This window comes from Myripristis murdjan, chromosome 2 (assembly GCF_902150065.1).
Source record: "Myripristis murdjan chromosome 2, fMyrMur1.1, whole genome shotgun sequence".
In the NCBI taxonomy this organism is placed as follows: Eukaryota; Metazoa; Chordata; class Actinopteri; order Holocentriformes; family Holocentridae; genus Myripristis; species Myripristis murdjan.
This window is the reverse complement of record NC_043981.1, coordinates 10,486,184-10,505,887: the sequence shown is the minus strand read 5'-3', so window position 1 is coordinate 10,505,887 and position 19,704 is coordinate 10,486,184. Positions and strand designations below refer to the sequence as shown.

The 19,704-nt window shown below is 41.6% G+C and overlaps 1 protein-coding gene across 1 annotated transcript in view; it reads left to right on the top strand.

Annotated features, from left to right (window-relative positions):
- The first annotated feature begins 1,099 nt into the window (after positions 1 to 1,099).
- The window catches only part of LOC115372556 (potassium voltage-gated channel subfamily H member 7-like), a 70,157-nt gene continuing 51,552 nt past the window's right edge, over positions 1,100 to 19,704 (top strand). The window contains exons 1-2 of the mRNA XM_030070560.1: positions 1,100 to 1,185; positions 2,310 to 2,540. Of these exons, the coding sequence (XP_029926420.1) occupies positions 1,110 to 1,185; positions 2,310 to 2,540 (307 nt within the window). The 5' untranslated portion in view covers positions 1,100 to 1,109. The remainder of the gene's footprint in view (positions 1,186 to 2,309; positions 2,541 to 19,704) is intronic.

Below are 19,704 nucleotides of genomic sequence, written 5' to 3'. Positions count from 1 at the left end.
ACTACATACACCTGCGTGTTTTGTCCTGAGGTCACCTGTCTGTGAAAACCTGTCTGTGGAAAAGAAAAAAAAAAAAAAAAAAAAAAAAAAAAGTATATTCCTTCTTCCTTCTAAAATATTCCTTCTACGTTGGTGGTTATTTCAAAAGCAATGTGTAGGTTTTGTTACATCTATCTGTCTATCTAGCTATCTATCGTTAGGCTACATCTCCAAAATTGGCGGTTTCACCCTCTGTTAGGCCTAACTCGAAAAATCGCGATACCTCAGGAAACTAAACGGTTGAAAAAATTTAAAAGTAAAAATAATGAGAGAATAAAGTTAGCTTTGGTTGAGAGCGGAGGAGAAATGAATATGAAGGCAACAACGGATGAAGGTACAATATTTTTTAAAAATGACAGCCTAAGAGGGAGTTTTAAATGTGACTTTTGTTAATTGGCGCTACTGAAATTGAAACAGTAAGCTAATTCCTTATGGTAAACGTCACTGTGAGAGTAATTTGTCACTGTAACGCGTTACTCAGTAGTCCGTTACCAGGCTGCGCTGCCTCTACTGTCTTTCCGTCTGGCGCTTTGTCTACGCATCCATGTGGTTTTTTCCCTTCGCAGTCTCGGTGTTGAGCCTCTCCGGTCTGTCCGCCTCTCAGCCATTGGCCTCAGAGACTATCAGTCTTCCCTTCACAACAATAGACCCTCACACGCGCAGGCACACACACATACACACGCGCACACTCACGCGCGCTCGCTCACATGCACACACACAAACACACAAACACGCACGGTGCTTTCGAGGAGCGACGGTGAAATGTTGGTTAAACTGCGGCTTACCGACTCCTTTCTTTCCAGCTTCACGTCGGCGAGGAGCGCGGTGAAGCCTCTGATATGCGCTCACCCAGGGACGCGACGGAGTTGAAATAAGGGAATAAGCGGGGGTCGGAAAAAGCAGAGCGGGGAGATTTTCATGAGGATGACTGACTGGTGACAAAGAAACAAGGGGAGCCCCTCTGGCTTCGGTTGTCACCCGCAAGAACTTGATAGAAGGCGTTTAGGGGGACTGGCTTGCTCTAATTTGGACAGCCAAAGATTTTTTTCTTTTATTTTTGGAAGTGAATCATGCCTGTCCGGAGGGGTCATGTTGCGCCACAAAATACATTTTTGGGAATAATTATTCGGAAATTCGAAGGACAAAGTGAGTATCTTTCCCCATGATGTCCGGTGTTGTGTGGGTGCGTTGTGCTGCCTTGTTTGGCTTTGTGTCCTGCTGCATCCAGAGAGCAAGTATTTAATCGTCAGGAAACAACATCAGGCCTCCCAATTCGTTTAAAAAACAAGGTTCCGATTTACTTGATGGCTCACGGTGGGAATGATCAAGCGAGCTTTATTGTTTTCCGTGATTTTTACCTCAGCTTTAGGCATGAAGTGAGTCAGAGGTCCGCGAAAAGGTCATAATAAGTTAAATATCCTGGTACCATAATAAGCACCAGGTCTGTTTTGTAGTCCTGTAGCGCTGGAGTGCCTCCTGACAGTGCTCCTCTCGCTCCTCTGACAATTGGTGTAGTTAAAAAAAGGGTGCATGTGAGAACCAAGGATTAAGTGATTTAATTACTTCCAGATCATAACCCAGAAATACCTACATTAGCCCAGCCTTATTAATTAAATCCTCCAGTTATGTTTTGTTTTCATAGATTATTCATAAGCAGTGCTGCGTCGCTCCACACCTCGCTGGAGGCCTATTGAATAAAGCAGAGGAGTAACAATCCTCAGTTATGCAGTATAAGCTGAAAATGTTGTTGCAGATGAAAATGTACAAAAACAAGCTTTTCCTCGCACCTTATTTCCCGTGTTATCTGCGCATATTGATCTCAAACAGCGCCGTAAACACAGAGCGTGCAGTAATTTAGCTTTTATCATTCATAATGGCACATTCATATATTGGAGAGGTCTCGCCTAAAGCGATTCCACCTGCTTGTGAAGTTTCATTTTGCATATCCATGAGAACAGCTGAGCACCTATATTTAGGGAAGCGGTGGAAGGAAATCCCATGTAAAGTCTGTCAGCCTACCTTTTTATTTGTGATATAAAAATAAATGTACTACCATCCTACACATAAATAATCTTTGTTTGTATATCCATTTATTTTTGCTCATTGTTTATATACCACTACATCAGAGGCTACAGTAAATTTGTCTTCTTTCCAGATTTTTTTTTTTTTTTTTTTTTTTTTTTTAAGGATATTCTGTTTCTGAACAAATGAACCTTCTCCCTCTTCCTAACTCTCTCATTTAACAAGATTTACCTCTTCCCCTTTCACAGATAAGAAATTCATCATAGCCAATGCCCGGGTGCAGAACTGTGCTATTATCTACTGTAACGACGGCTTCTGCGAGATGACGGGCTTCTCCAGGCCGGATGTCATGCAGAAGCCGTGCACTTGTGACTTCCTGCATGGCGAGTTCACCAGCCGGCACGCCGTGGCCCAGGTGGCCCAGGCACTGTTGGGCTCCGAGGAACGCAAGGTGGAGATCACCTACCACCGCAAGGATGGTGAGTGCTGTTGGCAGCTGTCATTCTGTGTGGGTTTAGGTGGCACGTACGGCAACACAGAGGAAGCTGTTGTTGTAGTCGCAGTTTTTCCTGTGTTCTTGCTGAACTCCTGCTGCACTTCAGCTCCACCACCTAGAGCAATTGTATTGAAAAGTCATGTTTTACTCTCTTTTGCGAGGACTGGCCTTATTGGGAGACGCTCAAGTTCTCTGTTGCAGCATTTAAATTCAGTTCTGGCGTGCACCACACAAACAAGTGTTGCCTGCAGTGGTAATGCAGGCTCGATGCAGGATAAATTTCAAGGGGTGACTTTTACAATGTCTGCCACTCCAGGTATGCAGAGGGTAATTTTTAGTTCTGAGTCGGCTCTATGTGGAGCATTTTGCAGCAGCCTGGCATTGCTGAGTTCACCCAATTGGAAGCCTAAGGGGGGAATAGCAGCTGTGAGTGTTTCCTTCGCTGTTAAGTCCAGTTTTGTAGTGATGCAGTCACTGGGTGGCTGGGAGAGCTGTTCATTAGTCTGCAGCACACAGAGCAGGGTAGCTGGGTTGGATGTAGCTCACTTCCCTAAAGAATAACATGAGGAGACTAAGGTGTGCCGCTTCACCGTTTTTGCTCTCATCATCTCCAAAAATCATAGTCAACCTGTAGACTCAGGGGGCAAATTCTTGTAAGTGCTTGATAAATTGACTGTCGTGACAGCCCTCTGTATTTCCCATTCACATCCTAGCATAATCTATGGTCAGGCATATGCTGCTTATAAATACTGCACACAGATCATGACTTGGCATGACAGCTGGTATTGTTTTGATGAGTTACAAGGCAAGCCCCGGAGTGAAAGTTTAAACCAGTCGTATCAGCTATCCTGGTTCAGACAGAGTTCATGTGGTGACCTCCAACAATGACATATGCATCCAGATGATTAAGCCTCCTTGCATAACTGTGAAGGTGTAATCATGGGGCTAGGTGAGGTTTGACTATGGTAGAGATGGGGGAGAATAGTTTTGTAAGACCTGGCGGGGGATTCGTCATTGGTCAGGTCACGCAATCACAGAAACTATATCGTGGCATAAGAGCGAAATTGCTAAATAAGGCTCCCGCTTTGAAAGAAAGGTTCACGTTTGTGTCATGTTACAAACAATCAATAGAAAAACAACATGTCATCCAGAAATAGTATTGGATTGCTTTGGCATTTGATGGTGTGAAACGGGGCTGTGGGTCAATCATGGCGATATGACTGTGGTCTCTAAAGGCTTTCTATTCTTGTGTGTGTGATTCATACTCATTCAGGTATAAGACAACCTAGTTGGAGAGATGGAACTGGGATGCAGATTAGGTTAAAGATGGTTCACAGCTACTTTAGGAAGGATGGCACCCTGGGAGAGACAGATGAGTGTGGGGCAAAGGTCAAAAGGCCAAAAGGGAGTTACAAGCCTGAAAATCACCAAATGTTTTGACTGACCAGATAGTTAGCTCCATCAGCTATACACTGCAAGCATTATAAATTCAGCTCTCCCCCTGTGAGATCACATTGCTCTTGTGCTTGAAGTTGTCTGACTTAGAAAGGGAATAAACCGTCCTGGCACAAGTTTTACATCACACCCGACCATTACCCGTCCAATGTCTCTGTAGCCTGGTGCACTTTCAGCTGAGCCAAGCTGGGGGTTCCATCTGCATTGATCCACTGAGCAAACAGCATTAATGAGGACACAAATACCTTCATGTTGCATTGATCTTCAAAACGAGTGTGTTGGCTTGGGGAAATCAATGACGGCCAAGCGCCCTCCCTCCACTGGCTGGCCCCCAGGAGACATGGATGAAAAGAGCTGGAGGGCTTCTGACTGTCGGACCCTGCAGTGAAGGAAAAGGCCTCATTAACATTAAGCATCCCTTGTCTGTAATTATCTGCTCTCACCTGACTTGGTGCCTTCTCCAGGGAGGGTCATACACCTCTTTCAACCTGGTCTTATAATCTTCTTTTAATACTAAGCAAGCAGAATTGCACACTTCATTAAAGATAATCAAACATCATAATGTTATGTGCCCACAACTAATAACTTTGTAAGTGTAATCCCATATTATCATTTTCAACAATAATTTCAATATTGGATATCAAATAGCTCTATTCACAGCCATTGCATTTGCAACAATCACCTATATGACCAAAATCAAAGAAGGACAAGCAGGCAGACAAACACAGACAATATTTGGAAAAACGTAGTGACAAACTAAGTGTGACTGCATTCCAAATTAATAAAGTAGTTATCATTTATCTAAGTTTTATAAATAATGACTAGAATAACTAAGACAAAAAGGGTGAGAACACAACATTGTAGCTGCTGCTACTTTCACGCTGAAACCAGGAAAAATTATCATGATTAGTAATCTTAATGACAATATTGAGCAAAATAATCTCAAAAATCGTTTTTGCCATATAAATAAACAAGCATAGATTAACGTTAGCTGCAACAGATTTGCAGAATTGGAAGCAACACTGCAAAAATCTCCATCTTAGCGAGTCATTAGTCTCACACGCAGTCGTCAAACACAGTTGAGATCAATCGGGGCTGAGATAATCCCGTTTGTTTCCGATGCTAATTTTATTTTGTGGAATTTTCTTGAATCGAGTGTTATTTCCTTGATCCTAGAAGGCTGATCTGCCTTATTCTGCTTTATTCTCTAAAACAAATGAAACTACTTTCAAAACAAGTGGGATTATCTCATCCCAGTGGCGGATTTTATGTGTGGATGTTTTTTTTTTAATAGAAAAACAAGATTTTAACACTCACTATAAGACTATGAGAATATGAGACTAAATGACTTGATGGAGATGCCATTCTCCTTCCATCTTCCTGCCACACACACACACACACACACACACACACGCACACACACACCTCAGTCCCCATCTCTATTGTCTCCTGTATTGGAATTCCAGGGGAAATGTGATTGCGGCAGGCTGATTGCTCTTCTGGTGGTGGACCACTGGGGTTTCTGCAAGGCAATCTTCTCCTCTATAATCCTGTGACCCAGGGCCCACAGACACGCGTCGGCCGCTGTCCTTTACAGTCCGTGAAGGATATTCTGCTCGTCAGCAGAATCTCTGGCAGATCCTTAATGCTTTATGATTTCTGCCTCTGGTGAACCACTGGTCCTCTTTGCCTCCTCGCGCACGCATCTCTCTGACCTCTAGAAGTAGCTGTGCTTGTCATTGTGGTTGCGGAAGTTTATTTAAAAAGTTGTTCGCCATGCTTGCTGCATGTTGCTGCTGCCATCAGGCAAACGGTACAGAAGCATGGAAAGCAAAACCACCAGAATGCTCAACAGCTTCCTTCTACAAGCTGTTAGACTTTTAAACTGCTGACTTCACCAACTACTCATTATTTATTAACTATTTATTGTGCTCATACCTATTTATTTGTGCCTATTTATTATACAGACATTGCCTAGTGCCTTGGGGATGTGTGCGTATGTGTGTGGGGGGATGTGTTATATATCTAAATTTTAGTTTGTTTTATGGGATCCCAAGTAAGAAACGCTGTCTCATTTTGTGTGCACTACTGCTGTATGTGCAGCTTAATGACAATAAAGCTTGATTTGATTTGATATACTTTTATTATTCCACATTGAGCTTTACTGTGGTGTGCTGACAGCTGTTAATTTGTTAACAGTTATGAGTATAGAGGGACTGCTGTAACTCCACTTGCAAGGCATTCTTAACTTGTAATTCATTTCAGTTGCCTAGCATTAGACCTATGTAGTATGAATAAAGGTATTTTGTTTAGATATATCATCTAATTTTGTGCCTCTGCATTGACTTCAACACTTCAAAATATAACGTGATGCATTTTCTGCTTTTTTGTGGTGTGTTTTCCTGCCATTGTCAACCATTTTTCTGCAATTTACTCGTCGTTTCCATTCTCAAGCAGTGGAAAAAATAAACCTGTGCCAGTGCGAGAGAACAAGAGAATCCTGCGGTAATCATTATGCATAATGTAGTGTGTGTGTGTGTGTGTGTGTGTGTGTACGTGCAAGACATGCAAACAGGTGTGTAGGCGACTGTGTGAATGGATTTGTGTGAGTGTGTCTATGTTTGACTGCTCGCACATGCATGTATGTGTGTACCTGCATGACAGAGGAGTGTTTCTGTCTCTGTAGGTGTGAGTGTGTGTGTGTGTGTGTGTGTGTCTTTCTCTCTGTTTCTATGTGTCTGTGTGAGGTTTTTTTTTTTTTTTGTGGATTAGACAATACAGATCTTTCTACCACCTGCACCACACTCAGCCAGCCAATTTCTAGTTTTCACCTAATTAAGTACAAACGCAAGCCAAACTCTTCTCGGATAAAGGAATCGATTGACAGACTTGGACAAACAAATTATCCAGTAATCGCTACGAGTACAAACTGTATCATTCTCCTACTGTGGTTCTGAAAAAAGAGCAGACTCTAGCAGACTGAAAAGTCTTTATCTGAAAAACTACTTTTTTTTTTTAACCTGTCACTACTTTAGATCTGGTTTTGCAGCAATGTAACCCCTTAAAGTAATTATCCATGACACTTTTTTCTTATATAAATACATTTTTAGTTTTTGCTGCTCTTCACTGTGTGGCTGTTATTCGGTGTTGTGTCAAAATTTATTTCTCTGAGAAATGTCTTCTACCAGGCGCTATTTCTTTGACTCAGTTTAATGCCAGGGAGGAGAATAATCACACAGCTTCAGCTTTTTTGGAACTGTTTTTCTATAGTTGGCTTTTCAAAACAGTAAAATGCTGTTTTGAAAACCTTCAGAGTTGCAAAGAATCAGAAGCCCACTAAAAGTACCCCTAGATAGCCAACTTAGCTGCCTCGTAATGAACCCAAATCACACTAGTTTGTGATTCTATTATCTTCAAGCATCAATCGGTTATACAAGGATGTTGGCAGGCTATAGGTTGGTCTACTTCTTATTAATAAAATACATTTTCCTTGCAATAACTTACTACCAATTTTGGTACAACACCAATAAACAGCAACCTGGCGTGTAGAACAGTGACAGGTTACAGTTTCTGTAAGCAGCAACAACAGACTCTGTAGAATAAACAGAGGAAGAACTGGGCATGAGCAGTGATTGCCACCAGAGCTGAAGAGACAAAGAGCACCACCAAGGAAAAAACATCAAAGTCCTGCCCAAATTGTTTGACTGACAGATGATCTTTTGGACGTCCAGAGTAGAATCACCACAGTGATGATTTCTTAGCACCAAATAAGCCTATTTAAAAAAAAAAAAAAAAAAAAAAAAAAATCCTGCAGGTTGACATTTTACCATTTTTACCTGTGTATGTTGAACGGGTTGGTTTCAGTGGGTGGCATTTCATGTTAGCTTAGCATAAAGGCTTGAAGTCTATGGAAGTCATTAGCCTGGCTCCTTCAAAGTGAAAAAATAAACTTGACAGCAACTCCAAAGCTGTCTTATTTACACAGTGTGTCATGTGTATTTGAAATACACATTTTAGAATTCAGGAAAAAACAACAAGAAGTTCATTTGTGCTAGATCTTCCCATACCTATGAATGTAAGACAGCTTTGCAGTTGCTGTAAGGTTTATTGGAAAACCTTACAGCAAATGGAATGAAAATGCATCAAACATCTTGTCTCAGCTTGGGTCAGTTGGAGCATCATGTGTGCGCATGTGTGCGCAAAGACCGAAGTCCTGAGAAATAACAGTTTTCCTTTTGCTCACTGGCAAAACAGTCGCTCCATCCTGGGGGCGTGCAGTAGATGCTGGAATGCTGCCAAGGTCTGGAATTTGGGGCTCAGATCCCTCCGGCACTGCTGTGTAAAGGAAAGGAGCGTGCTCTATTTGAATGTCTTTGCATCTCAATGCAATTAGACAAGACATTATTAAGCAGCTGGATTTGCAAGAAACAATGATCTGTCCTCATCCAAAACAAATGCAAATGGCAAAACAATGACTGGCGAAGATTACTCAAGCTCCAGTTTGAAAGACAAGCTACATCATAGTGCAGTACAGTGCAGTGCAGTGCAGTCAGAGCTTTAATAATAACAATCCATTGCAGTTAGCTACTGCTAATAATCAACACGCCTTAGTCTACTGTGTTTGATTTGTGAATGATTGCGTTCCCAATTGCAAAGGTTTGTGTCTTGTCAGCTGCACCCAGAAATCAAATTTTTAAAAAAGGAATAAATTCTATCCAGAACACATTTATGCAGCATCAGTTGTTCTTTTTGCATCTCCTCTCAAGAATACAAATGGAATAATCACAGTTTGTTGGTTTCTGTACTAAAGAGCAAACTCTCAGGGTCCTTGGTCTATCAAGAAATCCATAAGCTCAGTGCACAGTAAAAGCTCTCACTCATGAATAACAAACAAGACCGAGAATGTCAAGCTGCAATAGAATTAAAGTTTGTTGTGTTTCACATCGATGCTCATTCAAGTGATCAAGGTCTTCTCCTCAGCTTTAAAATGTCAGCGTAGTAACTCGAAAATCTTGCCTGGCGTTTGGTATTGTTAGCGAAAAAATGCGACGATCCAAACAAAAGAGGCCTTTGGATTGAAATGTTACACCGCTTAAACATAAAACGTGTGCAGCAGAGACGTTTTCAGAATGTCAGAGCGGAGCGTCATCAGCAGACCTTGCTATGCTGTAAAACTGCTTACTAATCACAGGGAAAACAAGTGATTGCATGCAGGGCAGTGTAGGTGGTTTGAATACATTAGGAAAGTCAACAACAGATCGAGATGACGTGAACTGGCAGCAAACACCATCACACACGGCAAACAATCGGAGGGAGTAAGTGCGCAAATGCCAGGTTAAATTGGAAAGTCATTAAAAATGCTATGAAATAATTATTGTCAGGGCTGCAGCTGTGTGGCATGTGGAAGCTTTATCATGGCCAGGTCTATAGAATGATCTGAGTCGGCTTTTCATATTTCATATTGATACAAGTGCAACTCGACACTCCATGTGAATGCCACTTTCAGCTGCACGGATTTCCCTTTCTCTTGCTGACTGATTTCATAAATTCCCTGCAACACACGTCAGTCTCTGAACAAGGCTTTCAGTGTAGTATAGAGGAAAGAAAACACCGATGGGCAAGATAATTGTTGCCAGTACAAGTCAGCTTGAGTGTTTCTTTGATAAAAGTGGAGTGATCTGCCTTGTTTGAGGACAGAGACACTTGTTTCTACAAAATTCATGAAACAAGTGACACTAAACTAGATAAAAGTAGAATGACCTCACCTCACTGGCAGAAACATTCACTCATTTAACCCCTCGGACTCTGATTTTCCCTTAAATTCCCCCTTAAGTAGCTTCGAAGTTAGAAAAAAAAAACAAAAACATATTTTGCATATTGTACAACAGTGTCACGTACATTTTGTGTATCTGCTGGCTGCAGCTTCATTGAAGTTACATCACACTTATACTGAGTGAAATATTCAAAGCCAAGATGCTGTTGTTTTGTTGCTGCGGCATTACAACAGATGGAAAATATAATTTGGCATCATTTGGTATCATCATTTGGACATATTTGGTATCTTTGTAAACCTTTGGATCGCCACTAGAATTTAAAATAAAGCTCTGTGGGTTTAATCAAAGTGTGATCATGCATTTGTAATGGTGAAATCAAATGATGGGACTGACAAGGTTGAAGAAAGCAAATAGGATATGAATATGAGCAGACATGACTTGTTGAAATAGTCCTTTTTTTGCAGTGTAGATGTTAAGTAGTGTGCATCAACTGGACCTATCTTAGTGAAGCACTCTTAATAATAACAAGTAACAGCTAAAGCCTCTGTGTGAGGCTCCATAGCCTCAGAGCATCCCAGACATGATGAGGAATGATGATATGACTTGGGTTATTTGCCTGAAGCGGCCTGAGCTTGATTGAATGACTCTGGAGCACAGAGAATGGAAACCAATTCTTGTAGATTTGCTGCTGTGCAAACAAGATAAGCTTTTATGCTGTTTCGCCTGCAGTCTCTCTTCCACATTCGCAGCGTTAGCTGTCTTACAGAGCACACAGCTTGGGTCTTTGAAAGACATATGCATTGAGGGAGGTAGACTGAGGGAGTGAGGGAAAGACAGAGACGAATGGAGAGTAGAAAGACAGTAGAAGATTAGATGCAGAGAGACAGCGAGTAACAGTGACAACAGAGTGAGAGAGGCGATACAATTAGGGACATGAAGTGGGAGAGAGGGCGTGAGGGGAGGTGGAAAGGACTAATCAACCAAAAAATATTTGTTTGTGAGGGAGAGTGACTGAGTGATAGAGACCTGGGGAATCAGAGAGAGAAAAAAATTCAGGTGCTGCCGAATATCGAATGGCTGCTTCCTTTCCAGGAACGCCCTCTTGAATCCAATCCAGCAGAGTGGGAGCTGTTTCAATTATGGATGACCCCAGCTCTGCCTGCTAGGCAAGGTCTGCTGGCCGGCCAGAGAGCCCTTCACCGCCCCCTGTCTGTCTGTCTGTCCTGAAGGGGGGTTACCACATCAGGACAATGCAGATAGTCACAGAAAAGTCTGAAAAATGTTGGCATTCCTGTTGTAACCTCCTGAATAAATGTTAATTGCTGGCAAATACTATTTAACCCTCTCTCTCCCCTTTGAGTGGAACTGTCCAGTCGAGTCGCCTCGTTTCCTCTCATGAGCCAGAGAGGGAGCGATGCAGCTGTAATGAACAAGCCCCCCTCCATTTTCAATCTAAAGGCAATAGATAACAGGTGACAAGGACAGATATGTGTTTGTGGCGAGGCCTTCGATTTCCTCTACATTCATGCCTCGCAGTGGGTCTTGTTTATAATGAGTCTCTTTGATGGCTTTCCAGGGTTGTCGGCGAGAAGAAGAGGGCTTCGGATTTACAGAGTGGTCATTTGCAGGAAGATGGGATTTAAAATTCATGTCCTGGGCTGTTGATTTTTGAAAAAAAAAAACAAAAAAAACAAAGCCACTGTAAGCATGTATTAGTTTGAACAGACGCAGTGCAGAGCCACAATTCCACCATACGTTTACAACCACATTTAAAATTCATCTCACTCTTGCCACCTATATATTTTTTAACGGTTCGGATGATTTTCTTCTTGCCTATCATACTCTCGCTTCCCCATCTTTGGGTAAAAAAAATTGCCTGTCTGTGCAGTACAGCATAGTGTTGTCCTGGCAACCGATGGAGGGAGCCATGATATATCATTGTAACTCTCAAATTCATCCTGGCATGTCTGCCTATAGGGCTGAAGCTAAAAAACAGGAGAGGCTGCTGGGACTCAGTCACAGGATCCTGGTATCACTATCAAAAGCTGAATCAGAGTCGGCTCAATTGCCAAGTGTAATTAATGTAAAGGAATTTGACTTGGTGACATCGGTGTAGATTGACATCCGTAGCCTCAAAGCACCTTCTGACACACTTAAAAAGCCTATCAGGGAGGGAAAAAAAACAACAACAATCACCGTGCTGCTGGAATAAATGGCAAAAACACCAAAGATTAGTGTTTTTTTTTTCATGGTTGATTGAACCAGACACATTGTGGTGAAGCAGGGGTAGAGGATGGCATTTTCTTATTATTATCATTATTTACTGACAACTTGTCAAAGTGTTAAATTTAAACTGACTGTCTTTAATTCAGTGTACTTTGCAAACTGTGACTACACCCATAATCGCTTAATTTCAGAACATTTCACATTCATTTGCATAGTAGAAAATAATATTTGAGATGCCCACGGTAAAAATGAGTGCGTTTCACTGGGGCGGATTAAAACCATTAGACCATCATTTTGTCGTTCATCCGTATTAAAAGGGTAGGAACAGTAACATTAAAAAATAATGAATTAAAAAAAGAACTGTAAATGATGAACTGTGAATGATTAACTGTGTCATAAATTCATTCTAGTAGCAAGTCATCTGAGATCTTTTCCACATACAGTAAGAAGTGTACCTTTCTTTTACAGAGTGCAGAGGTCAATGATAAGCCATTGCCTAAATTATTCAACATTTTTTGAAGACACTCCACTGCATGTATCATTAATCATTAATACAATTCCATGCCATATAATTCCAGTGCATAAATCACAGTAAAGGTCATTACACATTTCATTCTGAATGAAGACAAAAAAAAAAAAAAAAAACGATGCATTCAACGTTTGCAGAAAAGCCTTGGCAGGAAAAGGGAATTTCCTGCAAACTCACCACTGTTGATTTTTTTTTTTTTTATGACATATCATTTTCACACTCGGTGTGCCAGTAGTAACAGGAATACATAATATCACATCGTTTTTGTAGATAAAAGAAAGGAAACAAAATGTAACTCTGGTGGCTTTACACTGAGAAAAAAAAGTAAATATGTACATTACCAGACACATCTATAGTTTCACATATGTATAGTAGACGTGAAATTCAAAAGACCCCATGTTTAATTTGTGACCCAAATAATTAGATCAATAACTAATTCTTTAGTTGGTCATCCTCTTTGCCTTGTTTTCCTGATGGGTTATTTTTACAGTCACAGATCTTGCCATCTTGCCGTCACTCCCAGAAGGTATTCCTGAGACAGTTTTTTTTTTTCTTTCCTCCTTTTTATTCCTTCATTTACCCAGGGTAAATTGTTGCAGACCAGGGATGTTCTTTTAAAGAAGCTAATTTAAAATCCAGCTGCCTTGTCATTGTCTGTGCCAAAACTTGGCATATCATCAGTGTAAAGTGCAGACAAGCACTTAAAAAATCAATTTGAAGATCTAAACAATCAGCCTTCTTTTCCTGTGGCTGTAATGTCGTGTCAGACTGTACCGGAGCTCAAGTGATACGGGATGTGAAAGCCAATAAGGATATTTTTAGGGTGAAGTCGTCAATAGCTGAGTTTTTGAGCTGATGTGCAGTATCTTTTAAGCTGACCTTTAAAAAAGAAAAAAAAAAAAAAAAAAACACCACGGGAAGTCAGTTTCTACTGCCAACCCCAAAGTCTTCAATCTTAATCCACATGATTGGACCAGTGCAGGTTTTGGAAAGCTGATATTGATATTGATGAACAGGAATTGATTGTGTGTTGATGTGTATATATCCATTCTTCTCAGGGAAGAGAAGCATGTGACACAACATTAGAGCATCATGTGCAAGTAAAAGTCCATTGCAACCCAGACTAATGAAATTTGATCTAACAGGTTTGCAGCTCTTTAAAGCAGGGCGACACACACAGCCGGGATATATTTCATGATGCAGTTTTACTATCTCTGTCATATTGCCAGTGGAGGACATGAATGACCAAAGCCTGATATTTATGTTTGTGCTCCTGCTATCTAACCATTTCACGACCACAGCTGCATGCAGGCGCTGTGTCAGTGGATAAATGTAGGCCATCGTGGCGCTGCATCTGTGGATTAACCCGGCCTGCGCTGCCATGATGCGATGGCATTACCACATCCAGACAGCAAACAAAGGGTTAGTCTGACAGCTCCCTCCCCCAGCCCACTGCTGCTCCAACACCTCCGCCTCGCCTCTCAGCTCCCCCCCCCTCCCCTTTGTCTCTCCTCATCCTCGACTTATCAAGGGGCTCACCCGCACACCCCCACCCCCACCCGCCTTCCACAGCTGCGCACCAGGCAGCCCTTACACTTGGGAGATGCATCCAGCTGGTATATGGGAGATAAATGAGAGCTGGCTACATGGAAGATTATTTGACCAGATTATATGCATTTATATATACATACAATTTTTTCAAATGTCAAGAAATCCTGTCGTGTGAAGTTAAAAGCTTTATTGATAGGCATGGTGATTCATTCCCTCCATCAGACACTCATTTTCTGTTGGTGCGTGATTTCAGACCTTGATCCCTGTCTTTCTCTCATTCATAGATTAGATATGCGGCGAGCACATCTGTGAATGAACGGCCATTCAGGTTTTTCATTCATTAGATCATGTGTCGGCCTTATCATATTCATTCATGTGGGGTTTGGTTGACATTTTATCAATTTCCAGATGTATTTCTGGGATTAAGGAACTGGTGAACGTAGGCTTTCCTCTGAGATGTTGCAGAGATTTCAAAGCATTCTCCGGCCCTCTGAGGCATAGCGCAGTGATTTGCGAGGGCAGGGCCGTTGCTTGGCAAGGTCATTTCTGTGTTGATGTTAGGATCGCAAGGCCCGGGCCCCACGGCGCTCAGTGTTTGACCCTTTGAGTCAGCTGACTCAGACATTATTTCTACAGGCTGAATTAGGTGAAAGTGTACATTCATGAGTTGCCCCATTTTTAGAAACCCAACACTAAATGCCAGGCTGGGATCAGCACTTTGTGGCGCCTGCGGAATCACTTTGATGGAGATTGAAACAGCAAGCCCTTAGAGTCAGAGGGGACAGCCTACGGCCACTGGCCTGTTTCATCATCGCTACTCTTACTCTCAACAAAAGTTGACATCCCCAGATTATCAAGGCACAGCCATGTTGGTCCAACTCTGGCATTTCTCCTAGGCTTCTGATTTCTCACTGTCCATTTGAGTCGTCTTCATGTATTCAGTGCAGCTGAGACGCAGCAGCAGTATTTTTTATCTTCTCTGTATTTTTTTTTTTTTTTGGTGTGAACAGATGCAGAGATGCTGATTCCTTAAATTTTGACAAGTGAATTAATTGTTAAAACACTGCAATCGCACAGGTATGACAGTTATTGGAGTTTGTCAAGCTTTAACATTTTCCTTTAATTGCATTCGCTGGAATATCTACAGGAGCTATCACATTTCAGTAAATGCTGTAATTGCTTTTGCTCATAAATGTACAACTACTGTCATGCCTGTTGACAGCCCTTGTTTCTTCCGTGTGGTCTCTGCAAATTAAATTCACTTTTATATGGACTATATCATTTGTTTCCCAAATTAGTTACACACTCAGTATAGTTGATGGCAGGTTTTAAAAGTGAACAAAAACAGCTGCACTCCATGAAAACGAACAGTCACATCTCTGTGAAAAGGACTTTCATTTTCATTGTCTGGTTGTGTGGCACCTCGGTTGCATCAACCTGGATTTAGTCTGCATTTTTTGCACATCGATAATGATAAACAGTATATTTATAGGGCTATTCACAGCTTGCTTTGACAGAGTCCGCAGAGCCTTCAATCACCCACCACGATCTCCCAGATAACCTTTTGCAGTGACACCGCATGGTGCCCAAAGCTTCAGACAGATTATTCTTGTTAATGCTGCTATGCAATGGCTTTGTTATATTCCATGGATTGCTTAGGCCGTGCTCTGTGACCTTACATTATCTGTCATTCACTGTCACACATCTGACGTGGATGGGCATGTAAGCTCCTCTCAGCTCTCAGTGTGCCAGTGCATTCACATTTCACCTTACCGTACAGTATGTGCACCATCAATGAGGTTGAGTGCCTTGTTAAATGATTAAGCGTCTGTGAGCTTTTGTGGGGATCAAACCTGCAGTCCTCCACTTACAAGACTGTCTTCTATCCAGAAAGCCTCCCCGCAGCTCATGCAACTCACTTGTTATGCACTGAAAACATTTTATCTGATCTATGACATGCAAACAAGTAATGCACAGGCATTTTTCTCCATTGATTTTGCGCATCTAGTTCTCCACTCCCCACTCCTGTTTCAGGCAACACTGGCCGCCTCCGTGTCCTTAAAGCGATGTGTCTTACTGCCTTACCGCCCACAGGTCCCATCAGGTCAGTGAAGGCAATTACACAGGGGCACATGGCAGCAGTAATGCACCGATATGGATTTTTGACACATCACTGATTTCCTATAATTCTCCATTTCTTGTATCCTGTACCAACAATAGAGCTGACGTTAACATTTTCTTACTTTTTTGTATTTTGAACCAGTTTCAAAGAAGCCAGCACCGCTTCCGTCAAAATAATCCAAAAGACTGATTGAATTATTTGTTCACTGCCTTATTTCCCAGGGTATCATTTCTTTTGGCTTGTTGTCATTGGTAAAAAGAAAGATGTTGAATAAGCATGACATATTGAGCAATGAGCTTGCCATGCACGCAATAACACCTTCAAAATAATTTGAGGTATGCATAGTTGTAAATGATTATTACTCACCATTTATTTTATTTTGCCCTGCAGCAACAATATATTACCATGTATATAATATGTAAATATTAAGGTCCCTCTTGGCTGTTGGAAATGTTTTTTTAATATCTGGCAGTGAAACGACTTCTTTTCCTTTGCTCTTCTGAAATATGGCAAAGCATTTGTTTTTATTTTTTGGCAAAATTAAACAGAAAATGAGGAAGATATATAACATAGGAGGCTACTATTTTCTGCAGTTGAGACCTGATGCTTTTCTCCAGAGGGGAATTTACAAAATGTTAGAAAGTAGGGTTTTGCTGTCAAGGACAGTTTGAGGGGATGAAATATGTCTGCTGATGGACACACTGCACCGCTGCAGTCATTTAACCTGCGACTTTTTGGTTACTTCTCTTGAAACACCAGGCCGCCCTGCCCTCACTGATGATAGGGATAAAGCAGCGCGCTCCCCTCCTGGAACAGCGAGCCGACATTAGAGTCCACCAGCTCTTAGTACAACTGAAATTCCCCAGGGGAGAATGAGGAGAGATGGCATTTTCCCAGAGCGTTACTTGAAAAAAGAAGCTTTCCTACCCCTAAACACAAAGCCAACCCCTTTATTTGATGTTACAGTTGAGTTGCTGCCTGTATGAAATGTTTTATTCTGAAAATAGGTGGAATAAATCTGCCAGTGAGGTGAGATTATTTCACTATTTTCGAATGAAACTCCTCAAACAAATTCTCAAAATAAAGTCACTTTTCCTTAGAAACAAGTGCTGCTGTTTTTTTTCTTTCTTTCTTTCTTTCTTTCTTTCTTTCTTTCTTTCTTTCTTTCTTTCTTTCAGGGCTCCATACCCATTTGAGTGACTTGTTAAGACGAACATTTGTGCACTGTACAGCAGGCAACATAAAATGATGTAGTCGCACTGACCCTCCAGCGTAAGGTCAAACGAGGAGGAGAGAAACATAATAGTAGAGCGGTGAACGAGTCAGGCAGGCTGACATGTTGGACACGGGGTCACAGCGACCAGGATGGCTTGATTTAATGACAATTAACAGTGGCAAGCCGAAGTTCCCATCTGAGCTTTTGACAGAGAGAGAGAGAGAGAGGGAGAGTGAGCGAGAGAAAGGGGGATGGAGACACATGAGGAGAGAGGGAGAGATTGACAGACTGAGATGAATAGTGAGACAGGCAGGGAAACATGGGGGGAGAGAGACAGATGCAGAGATGGATGGATGGATGGATGGAGAGAGAGAGAGAGAGAGAGAGAGAGAGAGAGAGAGAGAGAGAGAGAGAGAGAGAGAGAGAGAGAGAGAGAGAGAGAGAGAGAGAGAGAGAGAGAGAGAGAGAGAGAGAGAGAGAGGCTGTGTCTTAACCCCTCCAGCAGTGCGGCACCAACCAACAGCTCCCTGCTGCTGGAAGCTCAGCTCACATCAGTGTCACTCACTCACTCACACACACACACACACACACACACACACACACACACACACACACTCTGTCTGTTAAGCCTGGACAAAAAGCGCAGGTTGCAATTTAAAATGATCTTGACTGTCTGCGATACTTTTGGCAGTGGTTTCTCCAAATGAGGGCTATCAAGATTCCCATATGCCACTATTCCACAATCACTGTCAGACACAGCCAGTCAGCAGATGTTGAAGCGGTGTGTGCGTATCTGTGTGTGTGTGTGTTAATGTGAAAGAGACAGAGATGGACAGAGGGAGACAGAGAAAGAGATAACAGGATGCTTTCGAATCCTGATCATTGTGTTTGTGTGTGAGCTTCAGCTACCATGTTGGGCTGCATTGTCTTAATTATTGATAGTGGAAATAGAATCTAATGAAATCTCCAGCTTCTTGAAACTAGAACTCTTCTCAGCTGCTCTGCCTATTTATACGCACACTCTCACACTCCACAATTCCTATTTGTTCAATTATTTAAATTCATCTGGAGTGGGGAATATGTAGCTGTCATAAAATACAGGGAATCCCTGTGGTCGGAAATATGGTCCTGCTGTGATAAAATGATATAACGTCATGTTTAAGGTTGTAGCAGCAGTCATCCACTCGGCACAATGAAACAAAAGTCCAATTAAAGGGATACTATACCCTCAATGTTCAAAATTAAAATGTAATCTGACGGTCATGATTGACTCTCTCCATGTAAAACTCTATTATATTGTATATTACCAGCAATTAAGTTGCCAGCAACATCAGTTATTAACAGTAAAGAGCATTAAAAGTCAAAAGCCCCCATCTTAAAAAGTCGTTTAATCTTGTCTTGTAGATTTAAATCAATTGTCTTAATAGTGAAAGTGCTACAAGTGGGTTGAGGCAATTCCACTTGTTCCTAATGCAAATCAACTCGTTTCAAGAATTGTATTGAATTTGCTTCTCTCTAGTGGAGCGGCTTGCATTATCCTGCCTCCTTTCCACATATTAACTCTTGTTTTCTTGAACATGCATGCATGACAAATATAAAACTGCACTGGAAATAAGTGGAATTGCGTCAAGCAATGGGAGGAATTTCCCATGTTTTTTTCCACTTTGTTTTTAAAGAGAAACATAATTTTAATGCAAATGTGAGATTAATTGATTTGTTATGCTACCAATTACCTATGGGATTCTCTTTGTGTGCTGTTTATCGCTGTAAATGCATGATTAACATTACTATTTTTTTTCTTCATATTTAATGACTCTTCCTATTTTAATAGGAACAAATGGGTACACCTAAAATTAACATGGTGATGTGTTTTCAATGTCCTGTGCACATTTTGAGCGCATTTGAAATACAGATGCAAACGATCTGAGTGATCAAGTGTGCAGCAAACCTATGATTCCTAAGGTCAATGAAGATATTGTCATTCTCCAAGGTCTTGTATTGCATATTATAACAGCGGATATAGTATGGGTCTTCAGAATACAGATCTATGAATAGAAATGCATGACACTGCATTGCCTCTAATTGGAATGAAAGTGAGAAGACAACGGAAACTGTGAAAGGGAAAGCTTGCTGCTTAAATGAAGTGGAGGGGTGAGCCCTCGAGCTTGGATCAAGGTTGAACTCACACAACCCTGATAGACTGTGACTTAATATGACTTTGGGAGGAGGAGGCGGTGGGACGCACAAGGCATTTGAAGGTGAGGGGGTATAGTT